Source organism: Cherax quadricarinatus, chromosome 49 (assembly GCF_038502225.1).
Source record: "Cherax quadricarinatus isolate ZL_2023a chromosome 49, ASM3850222v1, whole genome shotgun sequence".
NCBI classification, from domain to species: Eukaryota; Metazoa; Arthropoda; class Malacostraca; order Decapoda; family Parastacidae; genus Cherax; species Cherax quadricarinatus.
In genome coordinates this window covers 12,008,669-12,032,450 of record NC_091340.1, presented here as the reverse complement: position 1 = coordinate 12,032,450, position 23,782 = coordinate 12,008,669, and the positions used below count along the sequence as shown (strand labels likewise).

Sequence of the window (23,782 nt, the reverse complement as noted above, 5' to 3'; positions counted from 1 at the left end):
TTACACTGTGACTGGTGTTACACTGTGACTGGTGCTAAACTGTTACTTGTGTTACGTTGTGTGGCTCATATTACACTGTGTGGCCGGTGTTACGCTCTGTGACCGTCGTTACACTGTGACTGGTGTTACATTGTGTGACTAGAGTTACACTGTGTGATTGGTGTTACACTGGCTGGTGTTGCAATGTGTGACCAGTGTTACACTGTGTGGTGTTACAATGTGTTGTTGGTGTTACACTGTGATTGGTATTACAGTGTGTTGCTTGTGTTACACTCTGTGGCTAGTGTTATATTATGTGGTTAGTGTTATACTGTGTGACTGGTGTTGAACTGTGTGGCTGGTGTTACACTGTGTGACTGGTGTTACACTGTGTTGCTGGTGTTACACTGTGTGACTTGTTACATTATGTGGCTGGTGTTACACTGTGTGACTTGTGTTACACTATGTGGCTGGTGTTACACTGTGTGACTGGTGTTACACTGTGTGACTGGTGTTACACTATGTGACTGGTGTTGCACTGTGTGACTGGTGTTACACTATGTGGCTGGTGTTACACTGTGTGACTGGTCTTACACTGTGTGACTGCTTTTACAGTGTGGCTGGTGTTACAGTGTGTGACTGGTGTTACACTATGTGGCTGGTGTTACACTGTGCTTTTACAGTGTGGCTGGTGTTACACGGTGCCCGGTATTACACTGTGTGACTGGTGTTACACTGTGTGGCTGGTGTTACACTGTGTGGCTGGTGTTACACTGTGTGGCTGGTGTTACACTATGTGACTGGTGTTACGCTATGTGACTGGTGTTACACTATGACTGGTGTTACACTGTGACTGGTGTTACACTGTGACTGGTGCTAAACTGTTACTTGTGTTACGTTGTGTGGCTCATATTACACTGTGTGACCGGTGTTACGCTCTGTGACCGTCGTTACACTGTGACTGGTGTTACATTGTGTGACTAGAGTCACACTGTGTGATTGGTGTTACACTGGCTGGTGTTGCAATGTGTGACCAGTATTACACTGTGTGGTGTTACAATGTGTTGTTGGTGTTACACTGTGATTGGTATTACAGTGTGTTGCTTGTGTTACACTGTGTGACTGGTGTTGCACTGTGTGATTGGTGTTACAGTGTGTTGCTGGTGTTACACTCTGTGGCTAGTGTTATATTATGTGGTTAGTGTTATACTGTGTGACTGGTGTTGAACTGTGTGGCTGGTGTTACACTGTGTGACTGGTGTTACACTGTGTTGCTGGTGTTACACTGTGTGACTTGTGTTACATTATGTGGCTGGTGTTACACTGTGTGACTTGTGTTACACTATGTGGCTGGTGTTACACTGTGTGACTTGTGTTACACTGTGTGGCTGGTGTTACACTGTGTGACTTGTATTACACTATGTGACTGGTGTTACACTGTGTGACTTGTGTTACACTATGTGACTGGTGTTACACTGTGTGGCTGGTGTTACACTATGTGACTTGTGTTGCACTGTGTGACTGGTGTTACACTGTGTGGCTGGTGTTACACTGTGTGACTGGTGTTACACTGTGTGGCTGGTGTTACACTGTGTGACTGGTGTTACACTGTGTGGCTGGTGTTACACTGTGTTACTTGTGTTACACTATGTGACTGGTGTTACACTGTGACTGGTTTTACACTGTGTGGCTGGTATTACACTGTGTGACTGGTGTTACACTGTGTGGCTGGTGTTACACTGTGTGGCTGGTATTACACTGTGTGACTGGTATTACACTGTGTGACTGGTATTACACTGTGTGGCTGGTGTTACACTGTGTGGCTGGTATTACACTGTGTGACTGGCGTTACACTGTGTGGCTGGTGTTACACTGTGCCCGGTATTACACTGTGTGGGTGGTGTTACACTGTGTGGCTGGTGTTACACTGTGTGGCTGGTGTTACACTGTGTGGCTGGTATTACACTGTGTGACTGGTGTTACACTGTGTGACTGGTGTTACATTGTGTCTCAGGCGTTACACTATGTGACTGGTGTTACACTGTGTGACTGGTGTTACACTGTGTGACTGGTGTTACACTGTGTGGCTGGTGTTACACTGTGTGGCTGGTGTTACACTGTGTGACTGGTGTTACACTATGTGACTGGTGTTACACTGTGTGACTGGTGTTACACTGTGTGACTGGTGTTACACTATGTGGCTGGTGTTACACTATGTGGCTGGTGTTACACTGTGTGACTGGTGTTACACTGTGTGACTGGTGTTACGCTATGTGACTGGTGTTACACTGTGTGACTGGTGTTACACTATGTGGCTGGTTGTTACACTGTGTGACTGGTGTTACACTGTGTGACTGCTTTTACAGTGTGGCTGGTGTTACACTGTGTGACTGGTGTTACACTATGTGGCTGGTGTTACACTGTGTGCTTTTACAGTGTGGCTGGTGTTACACTGTGTGCTTTTACAGTGTGGCTGGTGTTACACTGTGCCCGGTATTACACTGTGTGACTGGTGTTACGCTATGTGACTGGTGTTACACTGTGTGGCTGGTGTTACACTGTGTGGCTGGTGTTACACTGTGTGACTGGTGTTACACTGTGTGGCTGGTGTTACACTGTGTGGCTGGTGTTACACTGTGTGACTGGTGTTACACTATGTTACTGGTGTTACACTGTGTGCAACACTTTCAACGTCATATTGCTGTAACTTCATCCACTGGTGGTGTTGGTGGTAGTGGTGGTGATGGTGGTGATGATGGTGGTAGTGGTGGTGATGATGGTAGTGGTGGTAGTGGTAGTGATTGTGGTAGTAGTGGCAGTGGTGGTGATGTTGGTGGTGGTGGTAGTGGTAGTGATTGTGGTAGTAGTGACAGTGGTGGTGATGTTGGTGGTGGTAGTAGTGGTAGTGGTAGTGATTGTGGTAGTAGTGACAGTGGTGGTGATTGTGGTAGTGATAGTGGTGATGGTGTCCAGTAACCATTATCACAGAAAACGAGAACATCACATCAAAGAAAGCGGTAAGAACAAAATAGAGAAAACGGACCAGTATTTAAAACACACACACACACACACACATACGTGGGGGTCGTGGACCCCTGGGTTGACCCCAGGACCCCCGTGGGACCTCAGACTTATTCAAAGTATGACTTCACCTATTGTTATTCCTTAAAAAATATATACTGAGAAACTCTGCTGAAGATTAATAAATATTCTAACAATTATTTTCTGAGATATGCTAATAAAACAGCTGTTAATATACCAATAATAATAAATTATTATTATTATTATTATTATTATTATTATTATTATTATTATTATTATTATTATTATTACAATCGTGGAAAATTAATAATAATGATGGTAACTAATTGTAGTAGTATTAGTACTAGTAGTAGTAGTGGTAGTATAGTGTTAGTAGTAGTGGTAGTAGTAATGGTGGTGTTGGTGGTAGTAATATTTGGTAGTAACATTGTAGTAGTAGTAGTTGTTGTAGTAGTAGTAATAATAGTAATAATTGCACTTTTCTCTTTCTACAGGTATGACTGTGATTTTAGTCGTCTACTCTACCAGGATGGTAATGTATTTATTGAGAGAGAGAGAGAGAGAGAGAGAGAGAGAGAGAGAGAGAGAGAGAGAGAGAGAGAGAGAGAGAGAGAGAGAGAGAGAGAGAGAGAGAGAGAGAGAGAGAGAGAGAGATTATTAAGTCAGTAATTAAGTATCAGTCACGCACGTCATCCTATATGCAGTGACGCATCACACACACACACACACACACACACACACACACACACACACACACACACACACACACACACACACACACACACACACACACACACAGAACGTCTTTCTTCAGTCATACAGTTGTCAGAAAGTGGAATAGTCTGTAAAATGTAGTCTAGGCAGGAGCTACACATAGCTTTAGACAGAGAGAGTGGCCTAGTAGCGACTGGTGAAGAGGCGGGGCCAGGAGCTATGACTTGACCCCCTGCAACCACAATTAGGTGATTACAATTAGGTAAGTACACGCACGTGTGTGTTTGTGTGTGTGTGTGTGTGTGTGTGTGTGTGTGTGTGTGTGTGTGTGTACCTCTGATAAGCACCACACTAAGTACACTCATCCTTCACTCACTGTGGGAAACACACAGACCTATCTTACTTCCCACAATCACTCTCCATGTCTCTCACTTTCACCCTCCTTCACGTACTTCACGTGTGGGTGTTACCACAGGTTGTGGGTGTTACCACAGGTTGTGGGTGTTACCACAGGTTGTGGATGTTACCACAGGTTGTGGGTGTTACCACAGGTTGTGGGTGTTACCACAGGTTGTGGGTGTTACCACAGGTTGTGGGCGTTACCACAGGTTGTGGGTGTTACTACATGTTGTGAGTGTTACCATAGTTTGTTTGTGTTACCACAGGTTGTGGGTGTTACCACAGGTTGTGGGTGTTAACACAGGGCCGGTGTGGGTGTTACCAAAGAGCCGGTGTGGGTGCCACCACAGGTGTGGGTGCCACCACAAGTGTGGGTACCACCACAGGTTGTGGGTGCAACCACAAGTGTGGGTGCCACCACAGGTTATAGGTGCCACCACAGGTGTGTAGGGTCACCTTTGTGACCAACAAACGTTCCCACGCTCACGAGATCACTGTCACTTCCGGTGGTGGTCACTCAACTTCCGGCTGTGTTCCAGCGCGCAGCCTCCGCCCTCTGATGTACCAACACATTTTAGAGTTAAATGAACATTATTAGTGTGTTGCGTGATAAGCGGACGGAGGATCAAGCCGACACCATATATATATATATATATATATATATATATATATATATATATATATATATATATATATATATATATATATATATATATATATTAACAAGTCGGCCGTCTCCCACCCAAAAAGAAAGAAAATCCCCAAAAAGAAAATACTTTCATCTTCATTCAACACTTTCACCTCACACATAATCACTATTTTTGCAGAGGTGCTCAGAACTTAACAGTTTAGAAACATATACGTATAGAGATACACAACATATCCCTCCAAACTGCTAATATCCCAAACCCCTTCTTTAAAGTGCAGACATTGTACCTCCCATTTCCAGGACTCAAGTGCGGCTATATGAACACCGATTTCCCTGAATCCCTTTACTGAATATTACCCTGCTCACACTCCAACAGCTCGTCAGGTCTCAAATATCATTCGTCTCCATTTACTCCTATCTAACACGCTCATGCGATCTTGCTGGAAGTCCAAGACCCTCGCCCACAAAACCTCCTTTACCCCCTCCCTCCAACCTTTTCGAGGACGACCCCTACCCCGCCTTCCTTTCCCTTCAAATTTATACGCTCTCCATGTCATTTTACTTTGCTCCATTCTCTCTAAATTTCCAAACCACCTCAACAAATCCTCTTCAGCCCTCTGACTAATACTTTTATTAATTTACACACTGCGAATTTTCTGTATTGTATTTACACCACGCATTGCCCTTAGACAGGACATCTCCACTGCCTCCAACCGCCTCCTCGCTGCAGCATTTAAACAACCCAAGCTTCACACCCATATAAGAGTGTTGGTACCACTATCATACATTCCCTTTTTGCCTCCATAGATTACGTTTTTTGTCTCCACATATACCTCAACGCACCACTCACCTTTTTTCCCTCATCAATTCTATGATTAACCTCACTCTTCATAAATCCATCCGCCGACATGGCAACTCCCAAATATCTGAAAACATTCACTTCTTCCATACTCCTCCTCACCAGTTTGATATCCAATTTTTCTTTATCTAAATCATTTGATACCCTCATCACCTTACTCTTTTCTATGTTCACTTTCAACTTTCTACCTTTACACACACTCCCAAACTCGTCCACTAACCTTTGCAGTTTTTCTTTAGAATCTCCCATAAGCACAGTATCATCAGCAAAATGCAACTGTGTCAATTCCCATTTTTGTATTTAATTCCCCGAATTAAATACAAAATTCTCCCGAACGCCCTAGCATTTACTTCTTTTACAACCCCATCTATAAATATATTAAACAACCATGGTGACATTACACATCCCTGTCTAAGACTTACTTTTACCGGGAAGTATTCTCCCTCTCTTCTACACACCCTAACCTGAGCCTCACTATCCTCATAAAAACTCTTTACAGCATTTAGTAACTTACCACCTATTCCATATACTTGCAACATCTGCCACATTGCTCCTCTATCCACTGCATCATATGCCTTTTCTAAATCCATAAATGCAATAAAAACTTCCCTACCTTTATCTAAATACTGTTCACCCACTCTAAAACCTCCTTGCTCATCCACAATCCTATATTCTGTCTTACCTCTAATTCTTTCAATAATAACTCTACCGTACACTTTTACTGGTATACTCAGTAAACTTATTCCCTTATAATTTTTACAATCTCTTTTGTCCCCCTTCCCTTTATATAAAGGAATTATTCACGCTCTCTGCCAATCTCTACGTGCCTTCATAATTCTTTAAAAAATGTGGTATAAAAGTTTACTACAAATATACTTTTGGTTTAGTTGTGTAATGAGTGGAATGTTTTAAGCTACGATAATTATAATACACAGGTGAAGCGTTATACCTGTGTGTGTGTGGGGGGGGGATAAATCTTTATGAGTTTAGATTTAAGGATGAGTATCGCGTGTGCCAGCGCTCGCTTGAAGAAAGATGGACTTTGTGATAGGGATACACAGTGTCCAGAGTCGTATGTCACCATGCTCGTATGTGTAAAGAAGATTAGTCCTTGTGATAGAAGAACACAAGGGCCAGCATCCTATGTTGGGCTTATCCTAGTTAATTTAGCTATATTTATGTATTTTCTAGGACAACGAACAGCTCATAGTTGCTGTTTAAAACGTTCGTAGCTGTACGTCCTGTTAAAGGTAAACAACGGTTGGGCCTAGTATGGCCAGTAGGCGTTCAACTGCATTATTGTTCCTGTCATGAAGGGCTAAAACCGTAAGGCTCATATACCCGTAGCTCATACAACGTCTGGAGAATGGGAGGTAATGAGTTTGATCCGAGGAAAATTAAGGTGGCTTCGATTCGTTGGATCAAGAGCTCTTCACCGGCATTAAGGCAGTCCAATGAGTGTAATGGCTGGAGTGCTGAAGGCAGGTTACGGGGGTCAACGCCCCCTCCGACCCGGTTCTGGACCAGGCCTCCTGGTGGATCAAACCCTGATCAACCAGGCTGTTACTGCTGTCAACACAGCTGACAGAGAGCATGTATTGTGCCTTTATTCATTAGGAGAAATGGAACAAGAGTTAGTGTATAAATTATTACGAGATTAATCTGTAGAGCATGTGAGGTAAAGTATATGACAGATCTATGGTTGTTGGAGGGATTGTCAAGCTCTAGCTCTTGTACAACTCTTAAGAACTTTATTAATAACAGATTATAATAAAGAGACCCCTCCCCCCCAGAAAATAAGTCACATTAACTGTACGAGTTTATCTTGACCACAGAGCTAAACCCTCCGTGGTAAAGTACTGGTTACGCTGATACAGAGTTTGCAGGTTCGAGTCCTGCTGTGGACGTACAGACAATGTTTGTAAATAATTTCGCCTGTGTGCGATATTATTTTATATTACGTACAAAAAGCCTAAATACTCATTTTAATTGGCTTTATTGGGTTATGCTGGGTGATTTACATTATCCTAGGTAATTTACATGGTCGTCGTGAAAAAAACAATTGTAAAAATCTAAATTTTGTAATATACCTGATTTTTTTTACTTATTTTCTTATTTATGGAGAGAAAGGGGAATAGATTAGCTACACGGATCGCTGGGTTACGTTTGTACACATGACGCGGCCAGATATTTGATGCCAGCAACACGTGTTTGTGAATAGGGAGGCCTGAGTCTGGTTCACTGTTGCCTGGGACACAGCTGGGAGGATTCTGAACCTCCATCCCTTCTCGGGGATCGTATATCCTGACCCTGAGGGGGAGCGGGGGATCGAACTCTCCTTCAACTCCTCTGAATGTCCCTGAAACACCTCTGAAAAGAATTAACCTTCCTCCAGCTCCACTGAATGTGCTTGAGACAGAGCTGCGAGGGATTCACACTCTCCTTTATCACATTTTTCTTATTAAGAAAACTTGGATTCATCAGCAGTGTGCTGCAAATGTGTTCTATATGATAGCTATAACATATGATAGTTATATAGTGGGAATAAAACCTAGTTGTTTTCTTGCCATATTCCATTACTCAGGTTGTATTTAATACAGTACGTGACATGTGTCTATCAGACACACGTCACGTACCCAGTAGGGACTTCAGTAGGACAAGGAGGATAGCTTCATGCATTTACCTAAAGGCTTAATAACTACATTAGCTCCTGAAGGTATCGTTCCAGAGTTCCTATTGCTTGAGAATTACCGTCTCTCAGGATGGTATATCAGACGCAGGAGAAGCGGAATTTACGAAGGTATCCTCATCATTTCATAAGCAAGTTAAAGAGTACTGATCGATGTTTATAAATCCTACTGATTGTAGTTTGAGGAGGGAATCGAACCCTCCATCCCCGCCGGGTGATGCTCGTGACATCTAATCCTCTTGTAGCATCGATCGTGTGTTATGTTCACACCAGCTGGTCACTTCACGTGTCTCCTCTCTCTCTGTCCCCATCCTTCCCTCCCACCTAAGCTCTTATTCTCTCCAGTTCCCTCCCACTCCATCACCACTACAGCCACCACCACAATATACACCACCACCGCCACAATCACAGTACAGTTCCTTCATTTATAAGTGACGAAGTCACACTTCCCTATAAGTATTACGCGTACCAACATACGACCCGCAGCCCGGCTGATCGGGCACTGACTTTAAGTACGTGTCAAGTTCCCTCTTGAAGACAGAGCATACAGATATTATTACTCTGTGATTACCCATATAAAACCAAAACATTAACAGCCAGAAATAGCCTTGACTGGGTATAACATTATTATTAAGATTCTCAGTTATAAAGAAAATTACAGAAATTCGAAAACATGGGGCAGTTGTGTATGACTGTGTGCTAATATCCAAGCCTCTGGAAACAAGAAAGTATATCAGTAGTATACCGACAGGTATGTTAGTAAGACAAAATATGCTGTTTATGGTATGTTATTGAGATGTTTCGTCATGGTGGGAGAAACGTATTCTCAATAAAATGCTACAAACCCCACATTTTGTCTTATAAAAAACAACAACAAAACGTTGTATTAGTGTAGTATACCCTCCTCAGACAACGTCGAGAGAATAACGCTTGTTTATATGATGAAATATAAGGCAGTTTATGTGATGAAATTAAGGCAGTTTATATGATGAAATTAAGGCAGTTTATATGAACAAAAGAGGAAACATTACTTGGTGAATTTAATGCTAAGAGTAACATTATTTTTATAAGAATATCTCTGTTGTCAAACACTTATTAATTAGGAACAAACCTGCCACTTCAGTTGGAAGGTATACGAGGCACCGTGTACAGGATGTGACAACATCTATGTTGGACAATCAGGAATATCGATTACCATAATCTGGAACACACTCTCAGGGGAATAGGAGGTCGCCAGGGTCTTGCACATGATTGAGGACAACTTTCTAACCCAAACTGCCACTTGGCTACTCGGAGAATGAATATTTTTGATCTTGTTCTGACCAAGGGTAGAGTAGAGACTAGATAAGTCATCGTAGCATCATTCCTTTAAGAAAAAAAACACAGACTTTGAAATCCAAAATAACACTGTGATGGTTACCTTCCTGCATTGAGTCAACATGTAGGATGTTCTGGGGGGTCAGCGCTCCCACGGTCAGGTCATTGACCAGGTCTTCCGGTGAATCAGGGTCTGATCAGATTGGCTGTTTCTACTGGCTGCATGCAGTCAAACATACAAACTAGAGCCCGGCTGGTCAGGTACTGGTTTTATAAATCTGTACAGTTCCCTCTTGAAAACAGCCAGGGGTCTATTGATAATTCCCCTTATGGATGAAGAGAAGCTGCTTGGGTCCCTGACACTGGTTTCTCTCAGTGTACTCATGGCATCCTTGATTTTTATTAATGGTATATTGCAGCGTCTGCCGAGTCTTTTTCTTTTGAAGGGAGTGATTTCTGTGTGCCTATTTGGGACCAGTCCCTTTAGGATTTTCCAGGTGTAAATTATGATATACCTATCTCGCCTACGTTCCAGGGAGTACAGATCAAATGACATCCAACATTTCCAGTAATTAAGGTGTTTGACTGAACTTATACATGCAGTGAAAGTTTTATGTATATTCTCTAGATCTGCAGTTTCGCCTGCCTTAGAAATGACTGTTAGACAGCAGAAACCTTGTCTAAATGTGTCGATACATCAGTATTAACTTGATCGTTCTATTATACACATTGCTGCATAACACAGTAACACAACATAACACACAATACGACCACATGTAACACAATAACACTACAACACAGTAACACGACATAATACACAATTACATCACATAACACACAGTAACACCACACAACACACAGTAACGCCACATAACACAATACCATCACATTACGCAATAACACCACATAGGACACAATACCATATAACACAATAACATCACATAACACAATAACACCATATAACACAATACCACAACACAGTAACATCACATTACGCAATAACATAACACCGTAACACCACATAACACCACATACAATAACACCACAAAACACATGGCACCTAAAGTCAGTACCTGACCAACCGGGCTGTGGTTCGTAAGTAAGTTTGTGTGCGGTCAGCAGTAACAGCCTGGTTGATCAGACCCTGATCCACCAGGAGGCTTGGTCTCAGACCGAGCCGCGGGGGCGATAACCCCCGAAACCCTCTCCAGGTATACTCCAGGTAACACACAATAACATCACATAACAAAATACGCCACATAACATACAATATCACATAGCACATATAATAACACCTCATAACATGACATAACACAACACTCAGTAATACCACATAACACAATAACATCACATTATGCAATAACACAACACAGTAACACTACATAACACACAACATAACACAGTAACACTACATAACACACAACATAACACAGTAACACTACATAACACACAATAACACAACACAGTAACACTACATAACACACAATAACACAACACAGTAACACTACATAACACACAGTAACACTACATAACACACAGTAACACAACACAGTAACACTACATAACACACAATAACACAACACAGTAACACTACATAACACACAATAACACAACACAGTAACACTACATAACACACAGTAACACAACACAGTAACACTACATAACACACAATAACACAACACAGTAACACTACATAACACACAATAACACAACACAGTAACACTACATAACACACAATAACACAACACAGTAACACTACATAACACACAATAACACAACACAGTAACACTACATAACACACAATAACACAACACAGTAACACTACATAACACACAATAACATAACACAGTAACACTACATAACACACAACACAGTAACACTACATAACACACAATAACACAACACAGTAACACTACATAACACACAACACAACACAGTAACACTACATAACACACAATAACACAACACAGTAACACTACATAACACACAATAACACAACACAGTAACACTACATAACACACAATAACACAACACAGTAACACTACATAACACACAATAACACAACACAGTAACACTACATAACACACAACACAACACAGCAACACTACATAACACACAATAACACAACACAGTAACACTACATAACACACAGTAACACAACACAGCAACACTACATAACACACAATAACACAACACAGTAACACTACATAACACACAATAACACAACACAGCAACACTACATAACACGCAATAACACCACAGTAACACTACATAACACACAGTAACACAACACAGTAACACTACATAACACACAATAACACAACACAGCAACACTACATAACACACAATAACACAATACAGTAACACTACATAACACACAACACAGTAACACTACATACCACACAATAACACAACACAGTAACACTACATAACACACAATAACACAACACAGTAACACTACATAACACACAGTAACACAACACAGTAACACTACATAACACACAATAACACAACACAGTAACACTACATAACACACAACACCATATAACACAACTTCACTTAACACAATAACACATAACATTCAATAACACCAAATAACACAATAACACCACATAACACAATAACACCATGTAACACACAGTAACACCACATAGCACACCAACTACACAAACAAACACATAACCAACAATCAGCAACAGAATTTAAAGGTAAATTTAAATGTACAAATTAAATGTCTTTAAATAGCGAAATTTTAGGACAATTTAAATATCGAGGTTAAATATCACAAGTGTTAAAGAGGTTAAATAACCGAGGTTAAATATCTGGGTTAACTCTCATAGTGTAAAAGGACAAGTTTAATGGATGGGATTTAACTTAGAACGAAACGGAAGGAATAATTTGGAAAAAGTCGAAAACCTGAGGGAAAAAAATCGATATTAAATTCTGTGAGGACAATTATTGTTTGTAGATTCTTTCATTCTGATAATTTTAAGTCATTTTATGGATAATTTTAAACCATAATTGACGGCTTAACTGATGATGCCAAATTGAGAAAAGTATTTTTTTTTATTATCACATCGGCTGTCTCCCACCAAGGCAGGGTGACCCGAAAAAGAAAAACTTTCATCATTATTCACTCCATCACTGTCTTGCCAGAGGCGCGCTTACACTACAGTTATAAAACTGCAATGTTAACATCCCTCCTTCAGAGAAAAAGTTTATAGATAAATTTTATATGTAATAATGGGTTTAGTATAAATTACTGTGAACTATTAATAAAATGTGAATATTGGCAACTCTGGATTGTCTTCATGAAGCAACAAGACTGAGCGTCAGTGAGCCGTCAACCACGGCAGGAAGAAGGTCGGGTGTAGCCACTTCTGTTCCGACACTTTCGGTCCACTTTCTGGCGTTGTTCGTAGAGTTATTAATTTGAATTTTTAATATATTGTGGATAATGGTTGGATCTACACAGTAATGTTGAAACATTTACACTCTTGATTTTCGTCTTGGGTTACTATTTTTTTTTCAGTTTGCGTGAAATTTTCAGCATTTAAGATAGACATTATGCAGAGAAAACTTCATGACTCTACCACCACTATCATCACTATCACCGTTATCACTACAACCATCCCGACCATCAATATCACCACTATTGCCAGCATTATCAGTATCAACACCACCGCTATTACTGTCATTACCACAACTATCACCACCATTACCGACATCACAACTATCACCACCATTACCGACATCACCACAACTATCACCACCATTACCGACACAACCACAACTATCACCACCATTACCGACACCACAACTATCACCACCATTACCGACATCACAACTATCACCACCATTACCGACATCACCATAACTATCACCACCATTACCGACATCACCACAACTATCACCACCATTACCGACAACACCACAACTGTCACCACCATTACTGACACCACAACTATCACCATTACCGACACCACAACTATCACCACCATTACCGACACCACCACAACTATCACCATTACCGACATCACCACAACTATCACCACCATTACCAACACTGCCACAACTATCACCACCATTACCAACACCACCACAACTATCACCACCATTACCGATACCACCACAACTATCACCACCATTACCCACATCACAACTGTCACCACCATTACCGACATCACCACAACTATCACCACCATTACCGACACCACAACTATCACCACCATTACCGACATCACCACAACTATCACCACCATTACCGACATCACCACAACTATCACCACCATTACCGACATCACCACAACTATCACCACCATTACCGACACCACCACAACTATCACCACCATTACCCACATCACAACTATCACCACCATTACCGACATCACCACCATTACCGACATCACCACAACTATCACCACCATTACCGACACCACCACAACTATCACCACCATTACCCACATCACAACTATCACCACCATTACCGACATCACAACTATCACCACCATTACCGACACCACCACAACTATCACCACCATTACCGACATCACCACAACTATCATCACCATTACCGACACCACCACAACTATCACCACCATTACCGACATCACCACAACTATCACCACCATTACCGACACCACCACAACTATCAGCACCATTACCGACACCACCACAACTATCACCACCATTACCGACATCACCACAACTATCAGCACCATTACCGACACCACCACAACTATCAGCACCATTACCGACACCACCACAACTATCACCACCATTACGGACATCACCACAACTATCACCACCATTACCAACATCACCACAACTATCACCACCATTACCGACACCACCACAACTATCACCACCATTACCGACATCACCACAACTATCACCACCATTACCGACACCACCACAACTATCACCACCATTACCGACACCACCACAACTATCACCACCATTACCGACATCACCACAACTATCACCACCATCACCGACACCACAACTATCACCACCATTACCGACATCACCACAACTATCACCACCATTACCCACACCACCATTACCGACATCACCACAACTTTCACCACAGGTATCACCACCATTACCGACACCACCACAACTATCACCACCATTACCGACACCACCACAACTATCACCACCATTACCCACACCACCATTACCGACATCACCACAACTTTCACCACAGGTATCACCACCATTACCGACACCACCACAACTATCACCACCATTACCGACACCACCACAACTATCACCACCATTACCGACACCATCACAACTATCACCACCATTACCTACATCACAACTATCACCACCATTACCGACATCACAACTATCGCCACCATTACCCACATCACAACTATCGCCACCATTACCCACATCACAACTATCGCCACCATTACCCACATCACAACTATCACCACCATTACCCACATCACAACTATCGCCACCATTACCCACATCACAACTATCGCCACCATTACCCACATCACAACTATCGCCACCATTACCCACATCACAACTATCGCCACCATTACCCACATCACAACTATCACCACCATTACCCACATCACAACTGTCACCACCATTACCCACATCACAGCTATCGCCACCATTACCCACATCACAACTATCACCACCATTACCCACATCACAACTGTCACCACCATTACCCACATCACAACTATCGCCACCATTACCCACATCACAACTATCGCCACCATTACCCACATCACAACTATCACCACCATTACCCACATCACAACTATCGCCACCATTACCCACATCACAACTATCGCCACCATTGCCCACATCACAACTATCACCACCATTACCCACATCACAACTATCGCCACCATTACCCACATCACAACTATCACCACCATTACCCACATCACAACTATCACCACCATTACCCACATCACAACTATCGCCACCATTACCCACATCACAACTATCACCACCATTACCCACATCACAACTATCACCACCATTACTCACATCACAACTATCACCACCCTATCACCACCCTCACTATCACCACCCTCACTATCACCACCCTCACTATCACCACCCTCACTATCACCACTACGCAACAACTCTCTCCTGAGTCATGACCATGATGCTAACTCATCAACTTCCGCTTGTGTTGGCCCACCCACTTTACTGTCCCAGTTGGTCCACCCTGTCCCAGTTCCCATAGGCATTACCGAACCCCCAGCGAATACCGAACCCATGGTGACTGGTACCCATTATCGAAATCTTTCGTCGTAACATTTCGCTTATCGTCTCTCATTAAGTGAGGACTGATAAATTATTTAATTATTTTATTTAATTGATAGTTTAAGATAATTGATCATAACTACCAGCGGTGGACGGTGTTGGGAAGGGGTGGACGGGTGTTGGGAAGGGGTGGACGGGTGTTGCGAAGGGGTGGACGGGTGTTGCGAAGGGGTGGACGGGTGTTGCGAAGGGGTGGACGGGTGTTGGGAAGGGGTGGACGGGTGTTGCGAAGGGGTGGACGGGTGTTGGGAAGGGGTGGACGGGTGTTGGGAAGAGGTGGACGGGTGTTGGGAAGAGGTGGACGGGTGTTGGGAAGGGGTGGACGGGTGTTGGGAAGGGGTGGACGGGTGTTGGGAAGGGGTGGACGGGTGTTGGGAAGAGGTGGACGGATGTTGCGAAGGGGTGGACGGGTGTTGGGAAGAGGTGGACGGGTGTTGGGAAGGGGTGGACGGGTGTTGCGAAGAGGTGGACGGGTGTTGGGAAGGGGTGGACGGGTGTTGGGAAGGGGTGGACGGGTGTTGGGAAGAGGTGGACGGGTGTTGGGAAGGGGTGGACGGGTGTTGCGAAGAGGTGGACGGGTGTTGGGAAGGGGTGGACGGGTGTTGGGAAGAGGTGGACGGGTGTTGGGAAGGGGTGGACGGGTGTTGGGAAGGGGTGGACGGGTGTTGGGAAGGGGTGGACGGGTGTTGGGAAGGGGTGGACGGGTGTTGGGAAGGGGTGGACGGGTGTTGGGAAGGGGTGGACGGGTGTTGGGAAGGGGTGGACGGGTGTTGGGAAGAGGTGGACGGGTGTTGGGAAGGGGTGGACGGGTGTTGGGAAGTGGTGGACGGGTGTTGGGAAGGGGTGGACGGGTGTTGGGAAGGGGTGGACGGGTGTTGGGAAGGGGTGGACGGGTGTTGGGAAGGGGTGGACGGGTGTTGGGAAGGGGTGGACGGGTGTTGGGAAGAGGTGGACGGGTGTTGGGAAGGGGTGGACGGGTGTTGGGAAGGGGTGGACGGGTGTTGGGAAGGGGTGGACGGGTGTTGGGAAGGGGTGGACGGGTGTTGGGAAGGGGTGGATAGACAGATGTAGTGATGTGGATATTTATTTGTTTACGAAAGGGGTGGAAAGGCGCGCGCGTGCGTGCGTGCATGCGTGCGTGTGTACTCGCCTATTTGTGGTTGCAGGGGTCGATACTCGGCTCCTGGCCCCGCCTCTTCACTGGTCGCTTCTAGTTCCTCTCTCTCCCTGCTCCATGAGCTTTATCATACCTCGTCTTAAAGCTTATTGTTCCTGCCTCCACTACATCACTTGCTAGACTATTCCACTTCCTGACAACTCTATAACTGAAGAAATACTTCCTAACATCCCTTTGACTCTTCTGAGTCTTCAACTTCCAATTGTGACCCCTTATTTCTGTGTCCCATCTCTGGAACATCCTGTCTGTACTCACCTAATTGTGGTTGCAGGGGTCGAGACTCAGATCCTGTCCCCGTGTGTGTACTCACCTAATTGTGGTTGCAGGTGTCGAGACTCGGCTCCTGGCTCCGCTGTGTGTGTGTGTGTGTGTGTGTGTGTGTGTGTGTGTGTGTGTGTGTGTGTGTGTGTATGTGTGTGTGTAGGGAAGGAGTGGATGGGAGGGTGTGGAGGGAAGGGGCGGTGGCACCATCATGATAGTGGATACGGTTGGCCAGTGGAGTTTGCCTCAGTCAGTAGTCTGGTGACCACTGTGGTGTGTAGCCCAAATTTACCCTTTCAATAGAGCGGTGGGGCCGGAGCGTACCTCTCACATAGACCATGGTTCACCACCCTTAGTGGGAAGGGGGCTTTAAAAAAACCTGCCCCCCCCCTATATGTGTCTGTTGAAGTGTGGTCTTGCAGCTGTGGTCCAGGTGGTCCATTTAAGTGGTCTCGGACCCACAGTGGGAACTTTTGCAACGTGTGTGTGTGCGTGCTGTTGGCTTGTTTCCCTGGGAATGGGTTTTAAGTTAAACATGTGAAAGATGGTTTAATGTGTGTGGTTTTTTTTTAAGGTGGATTGTCTCCTCGTGTGACGTGCTAAACCCGTGTGGTATGTGACTTGTTGTCGTGGCGGATATGGTTGTGATTGCCACAAGTGAAGGCAGTGAACAGTCTCCAGTCCTGAACACGGCTAGGTTGATTTTGCGTGCCTCGGTTGAACACTATCACTGTCAGTGTTAATGAATAGTGTCACTATAAAGGTCACTGAAGTCACTATAAATGTCATTGAATAATACCAATGTCAGTGAACATTATCACTTATCAGTGAACACTTGAGTGCAACTTACAGACCAGAGATCAGAACCTCCAGCGCTGTTTGAACTAAATAACCCATAAGGGTATATCGTTGTATGAAATACAATAACAACGTTAACTTTATTGTGAAAAGCAATAATAATAAGAATAATATTTTTTATTATTCAGTACACACATTTGTTTAGAAGATAGCACAAGAGAGACTATCGGATCATATAACACTGACATAATGGGACGAAGACAAAGAAATCACCTCTTAGACTATAGTGACAAAGCATCGTTAGTTGTGTTCAACGCTACGCCTCTTGTGGAGAGCAAAGAGGAGGAGGAGACGAACCACCCCAGCTCTGTAGAGGAGAAGTGGAAAGTGGAGAGCGAGCAGAGGAGAGCCAGCCTGGACAGGCGACTGAGGAGCTGGGAGAGGAGAAAGGAGATATGGGAAAGGAGGGAAGAGTTTGAAAGGAGGGAGAGAAAATCTCTGCTAGCTGCCAAGGTCCTCTGCTTCAATCTGCGTCGTCGAAAAACTGACCCTGTGAGTGTGAATTAGATTATATTAGTATGAGGAATGTGAAGCACTAAACCCATGTGGGGTCATGTCAGCGCTGAATTCTAATGTTTAGCTTCACCAGTTCCAAGGCTTTTGAGCACTTGCTGCCCGAGAGACAGCGTGTCTTAACACAGTAAGGTAACCCAAAGAATGGCATGTATACACCTTCATTCATTTAATAGCTGTTATGCCAGAAGTGTTTTGAACATACTAATTGAATGATCATCTTCAGTGCATCATCCCCACCCATCCTTCAGAGTGCAGGCAACAAACATCCCCACCCATCCTTCAGAGTGCAGGCAACAAACATCCCCACCCATCCTTCAGAGTGCAGGCAACAAACATCCCCACCCATCCTTCAGAGTGCAGGCAACAAACATCCCCACCCATCCTTCAGAGTGCAGGCAACAAACATCCCCACCCATCCTTCAGAGTGCAGGCAACAAACATCCCCACCCATCCTTCAGAGTGCAGGCAACAAACATCCCCACCCATCCTTCAGAGTGCAGGCAACAAACATCCCCACCCATCCTTCAGAGTGCAGGCAACAAACATCCCCACCCATCCTTCAGAGTGCAGGCAACAAACATTCCCACCCATCCTTCAGAGTGCAGGCAACAAACATCCCCACTCATCCTTCAGAGTGCAGGCAACAAACATCCCCACTCATCCTTCAGAGTGCAGGCAACAAACATCCCCACCCATCCTTCAGAGTGCAGGCAACAAACATCCCCACCCATCCTTCAGAGTGCAGGCAACAAACATCCCCACCCATCCTTCAGAGTGCAGGCAACAAACATCCCCACCCATCCTTCAGAGTACGAGCACTATACTTCCCAACTCCAGAGCTGCAACATCCCCATCCATCCTTCAGAAATCTACAATTGACTGCATATTTACATATAAGCTAGGTAGGAAGACCCGGGCCGGCAGTACCGGTGAACCTCATACACTGCAAGTAGGACTATGCTAGACAGATCTATGCTAAACAAGGCTACGCTAGGCAGATCTACGCTAGGCAGGTCTATGCTAGGCAGGTCTATTCTAGACAGGTCCATGCTAGGTAGGACTGTGCTAGGTAGGACTATGCTAGGTAGGTTTATGCTAGACAGAAGCATGCTAGTCCACCACATACCTGCTGCCAGGTAGGTGTAGTAAGGTCAGATGAGTGATTTATTACCGGCTAATTGGCCGTGTTTACCTCCTGTTGTTATAATTACCTGAGGTGATCTACCTGGGTAATTGAACTGTCTTGGGTCTGACCACCAAGACGCAAAGGGAGTCATAAAATCACCTTCCAGCTACACTAAATTGACCCTAATTTATTCCATAAAAGAGGGCGATTTTAGCCATTCATTGCTGGCGACTTTTGGTCACTCCGTCAGCGGAACGAATGTACATTATGGCAAGGAATTTTGACATTTTTGGGGGGAAGGCCTTTAGACCTAGCGAGGTTATTGGGTGGTCCTTGATGTCAGGTTCCTGGGTGCTGGTGTAAGGTCCTTCCTACATAGAATTGTAACTACTATGTATTCTGTTAGTAGCTTTTTACATTGTTTACAATCTCACGAAATCGTAATGACACGATTGTAAACAAACTGATCGCGGGTTCTAACCCCACCCGTGGTATGGTTTACTTTCTGTTTCCCAGGCGCTGTATATCACCTACGAATATAATAATGTAATGGAGTATTGTGGAGGGTGGTAATGGTGATGGTCTGGTGATGGTTGTGGTGATAGTGGTAGAGTGGGGCTGGTGATGGTTGTGGTGATAGTGGTAAAGTATGGCTGGTGGTGGTTGTAGTTATAGTGGTAGAGTGGAGCTGGTGGTGTTTGTGGTGATAGTGGTAGTGTGGGGCTGGTGGTGGTTGTGGTGATAATGGTAGAGTGGGGCTGGTGATGGTTGTGGTGATAGTGGTAGAGTGGGGCTGGTGATGGCTGTGGTGATAGTGGTAGAGTGGGGCTGGTGATGGTTGTGATAGTGGTAGAGTGGGGCTGGTGATGGTTGTGGTGATAGTGGTAGAGTGGGGCTGGTGATTGCTGTGGTGATAGTGGTAGAGTGGGGCTGGTGATGGTTGTGGTGATAGTGGTAGAGTGGGGCTGGTGATGGTTGTGGTGATAGTGGTAGAGTGGGGCTGGTGATGGTTGTGGTGATAGTGGTAGAGTGGTTGTGGTGATAGTGGTAGAGTGGGGCTGGTGATGGTTGTGGTGATAGTGGTAGAGTGGGGCTGGTGATGGTTGTGGTGATAGTGGTAGAGTGGGGCTGGTGATGGTTGTGGAGATAATGGTAGAGTGGGGCTGGTGATGGTTGTGGTTATAGTGGTAGAGTGGGGCTGGTGATGGTTATGGTGATAGTGGTAGAGTGGGGCTGGTGATGGTTGTGGAGATAATGGTAGAGTGGGGCTGGTGGTGGTTGTGTTGATAGTGGTAGAGTGGGGCTGGTGATGGTTGTGGTGATAGTGGTAGAGTGGGGCTGATGATGGTTGTGGTGATAATGGTAGAGTGGGGCTGGTGGTGGTTGTGGTGATAGTGGTAGAATGGAACTAGTGATGGTTGTGGTGATAATGGTGAGTGGGGCTGGTGATGGTTGTGGTGATAGTGGTAGAGTGGGGCTGGTGGTGGTTGTGGTGATAGTGGTAGAGTGGGGCTGGTGATGGTTGTGGTGATAGTGGTAGAATGGGACTTGTGATGGTTGTGGTGATAATGGTAGAGTGGGGCTGGTGATGGTTGTGGTGATAGTGGTAGAATGGGACTTGTGATGGTTGTGGTGATAATGGTAGAGTGGGGCTGGTGATGGTTGTGGTGATAATGGTAGAATGGGGCTGGTGATGGTTGTGGTGATAATGGTAGAGTGGGGCTGGTGGTGGTTGTGGTGATAATGGTAGAATGGGGCTGGTGATGGTTGTGGTGATAATGGTAGAGTGGGGCTGGTGGTGGTTGTGGTAAAGTGGTTGTGGTAAAGTGGTTGTGGTAAAGTGGTGGTGGTAGAGTGGTGGTGGTAGAGTGGTGGTGGTAGAGTGGTGGTGTGATAACGGTTGTAGTGTGGTGGTAGAGTGGTGGCGTGATAACGGTTGTAGTGTGGTGGTAGAGTGGTGGTGGTAGAGTGGTGGTAGAGTGGTGGTGGTAGAGTGGTGGCGTGATAACGGTTGTAGTGTGGTGGTAGAGTGGTGGTGGTAGAGTGGTGGTAGAGTGGTGGTGGTAGAGTGGTGGCGTGATAACGGTTGTAGTGTGGTGGTAGAGTGGTGGTGGTAGAGTGGTGGTAGAGTGGTGGCGTGATAACGGTTTTAGTGTGGTGGTAGAGTGGTGGTGGTAGAGTGGTGGCGTGATAACGGTTGTAGTGTGGTGGTAGAGTGGTGGTGGTAGAGTGGTGGTGGTAGAGTGGTGGTGGTAGAGTGGTGGCGTGATAACGGTTGTAGTGTGGTGGTAGAGTGGTGGTGGTAGAGTGGTGGTGGTAGAGTGGTGGCGTGATAATGGTTGTAGTGTGGTGGTAGAGTGGTGGTGGTAGAGTGGTGGTGGTAGAGTGGTGGTGGTAGAGTGGTGGCGTGATAACGGTTGTAGTGTGGTGGTAGAGTGGTGGTGGTAGAGTGGTGGCGTGATAATGGTTGTAGTGTGATAATGTTAGTGGTGACTGAAGCAGGTACAGTGGTGACCACACAGACCACATTAATCATGATAAATACATGACAATCTTGAAGCAACGCGTCTCAATGTTGTTAATTCATTATCAGACCCCACCGTCATTATCCAGAAGAAAACCTTCAGCGAAGACAAGTGTAAGGTTTCCTTCAGCTTCCTCCCAGGTATGACTCTTGCTTCCTGGAACAAAATTATATATCCTGGAATATCTTGTGAATCAGTGGTGTCGGCGCGTCTGGCAGCGCCGCACGCTGGAGGAACCCGGGTTCACTTGGTATTATTGAAATTGTATATATATATATATATATATATATATATATATATATATATATATATATATATATATATATATATATATCGTTTTATTCACGTGAAGAGCTAAACCCGTGTGGATCATTCAACTAGTGGAGGAATGGAAGCTCCGTCCTCCGTATAGTAACCACAAAACTCACTATCTACTTGTAATGGAAACACACACACACACACACACACACACACACACACACACACACACACACACACACACACACACACACACACACACACACACCTGGTACAGCAAATGGCTTCTCGAATTTAATCCTGCCAAATGCAAAGTCATGAAGATAGGGGAAGGGCACAGAAGACCACAGACAGAGTATAGGCTAGGTGGCCAAAGACTGCAAACCTCACTCAAGGAGAAAGATCTTGGGGTGAGTATAACACCGAGCATATCTCCGGAAGCACACATCAACCAGATAACTGCTGCAGCATATGGGCGCCTGGCAAACCTGAGAAAAGCATTCCGATACCTTAGTAAGGAATCGTTCAAGACACTGTACACCGTGTATGTCAGGCCCATACTGGAGTATGCAGCACCTGTTTGGAACCCACACTTGATAAAGCACGTCAAGAAACTAGAGAAAGTACAAAGGTTTGCGACAAGGTTAGTTCCAGAGCTAAGGGGAATGTCCTATGAAGAAAGATTAAGGGAAATCGGCCTGACGACACTGGAGGACAGGAGGTCAGGGGAGACATGATAACGACATATAAAATACTGCGTGGAATAGACAAGGTGGACAAAGACAGGATGTTCCAGGGAGGGGACACAGAAACAAGAGGCCACAATTGGAAGTTGAAGACACAAATGAGTCAGAGAGATATTAGGAAGTATTTCTTCAGTCATAGAGTTGTCAGGCAGTGGAATAGCCTAGAAAATGACGTAGTGGAGGCAGGAACCATACACAGTTTTAAGACGAGGTTTGATAAAGCTCATGGAGCGGGGAGAGAGAGGGCCCAGTAGCAACCGGTGAAGAGGCGGGGCCAGGAGCTAAGACTCGACCCCTGCAACCAAAAATAGGTGAGTACACACACACACACACACACACACACACACACACACACACACACACA

General features: G+C 44.7%; 1 protein-coding gene across 4 annotated transcripts in view; it reads left to right on the top strand.

Annotated features, from left to right (window-relative positions):
• The window catches only part of LOC128697001 (leucine zipper putative tumor suppressor 3), a 273,151-nt gene that overhangs the window by 224,643 nt on the left and 24,726 nt on the right, over positions 1 to 23,782 (top strand). Inside the window, exon 1 of one of the 4 annotated variants that reach the window (XM_070095201.1) lies at positions 17,645 to 18,739. The exons of the other annotated variants lie outside the window; for them this stretch is intronic. Within the exon in view, the coding sequence (XP_069951302.1) occupies positions 18,437 to 18,739 (303 nt within the window). The 5' untranslated portion in view covers positions 17,645 to 18,436. Of the gene's footprint in view, positions 1 to 17,644; positions 18,740 to 23,782 lie in introns of those variants that run through there. 4 annotated transcript variants of the gene reach the window in all.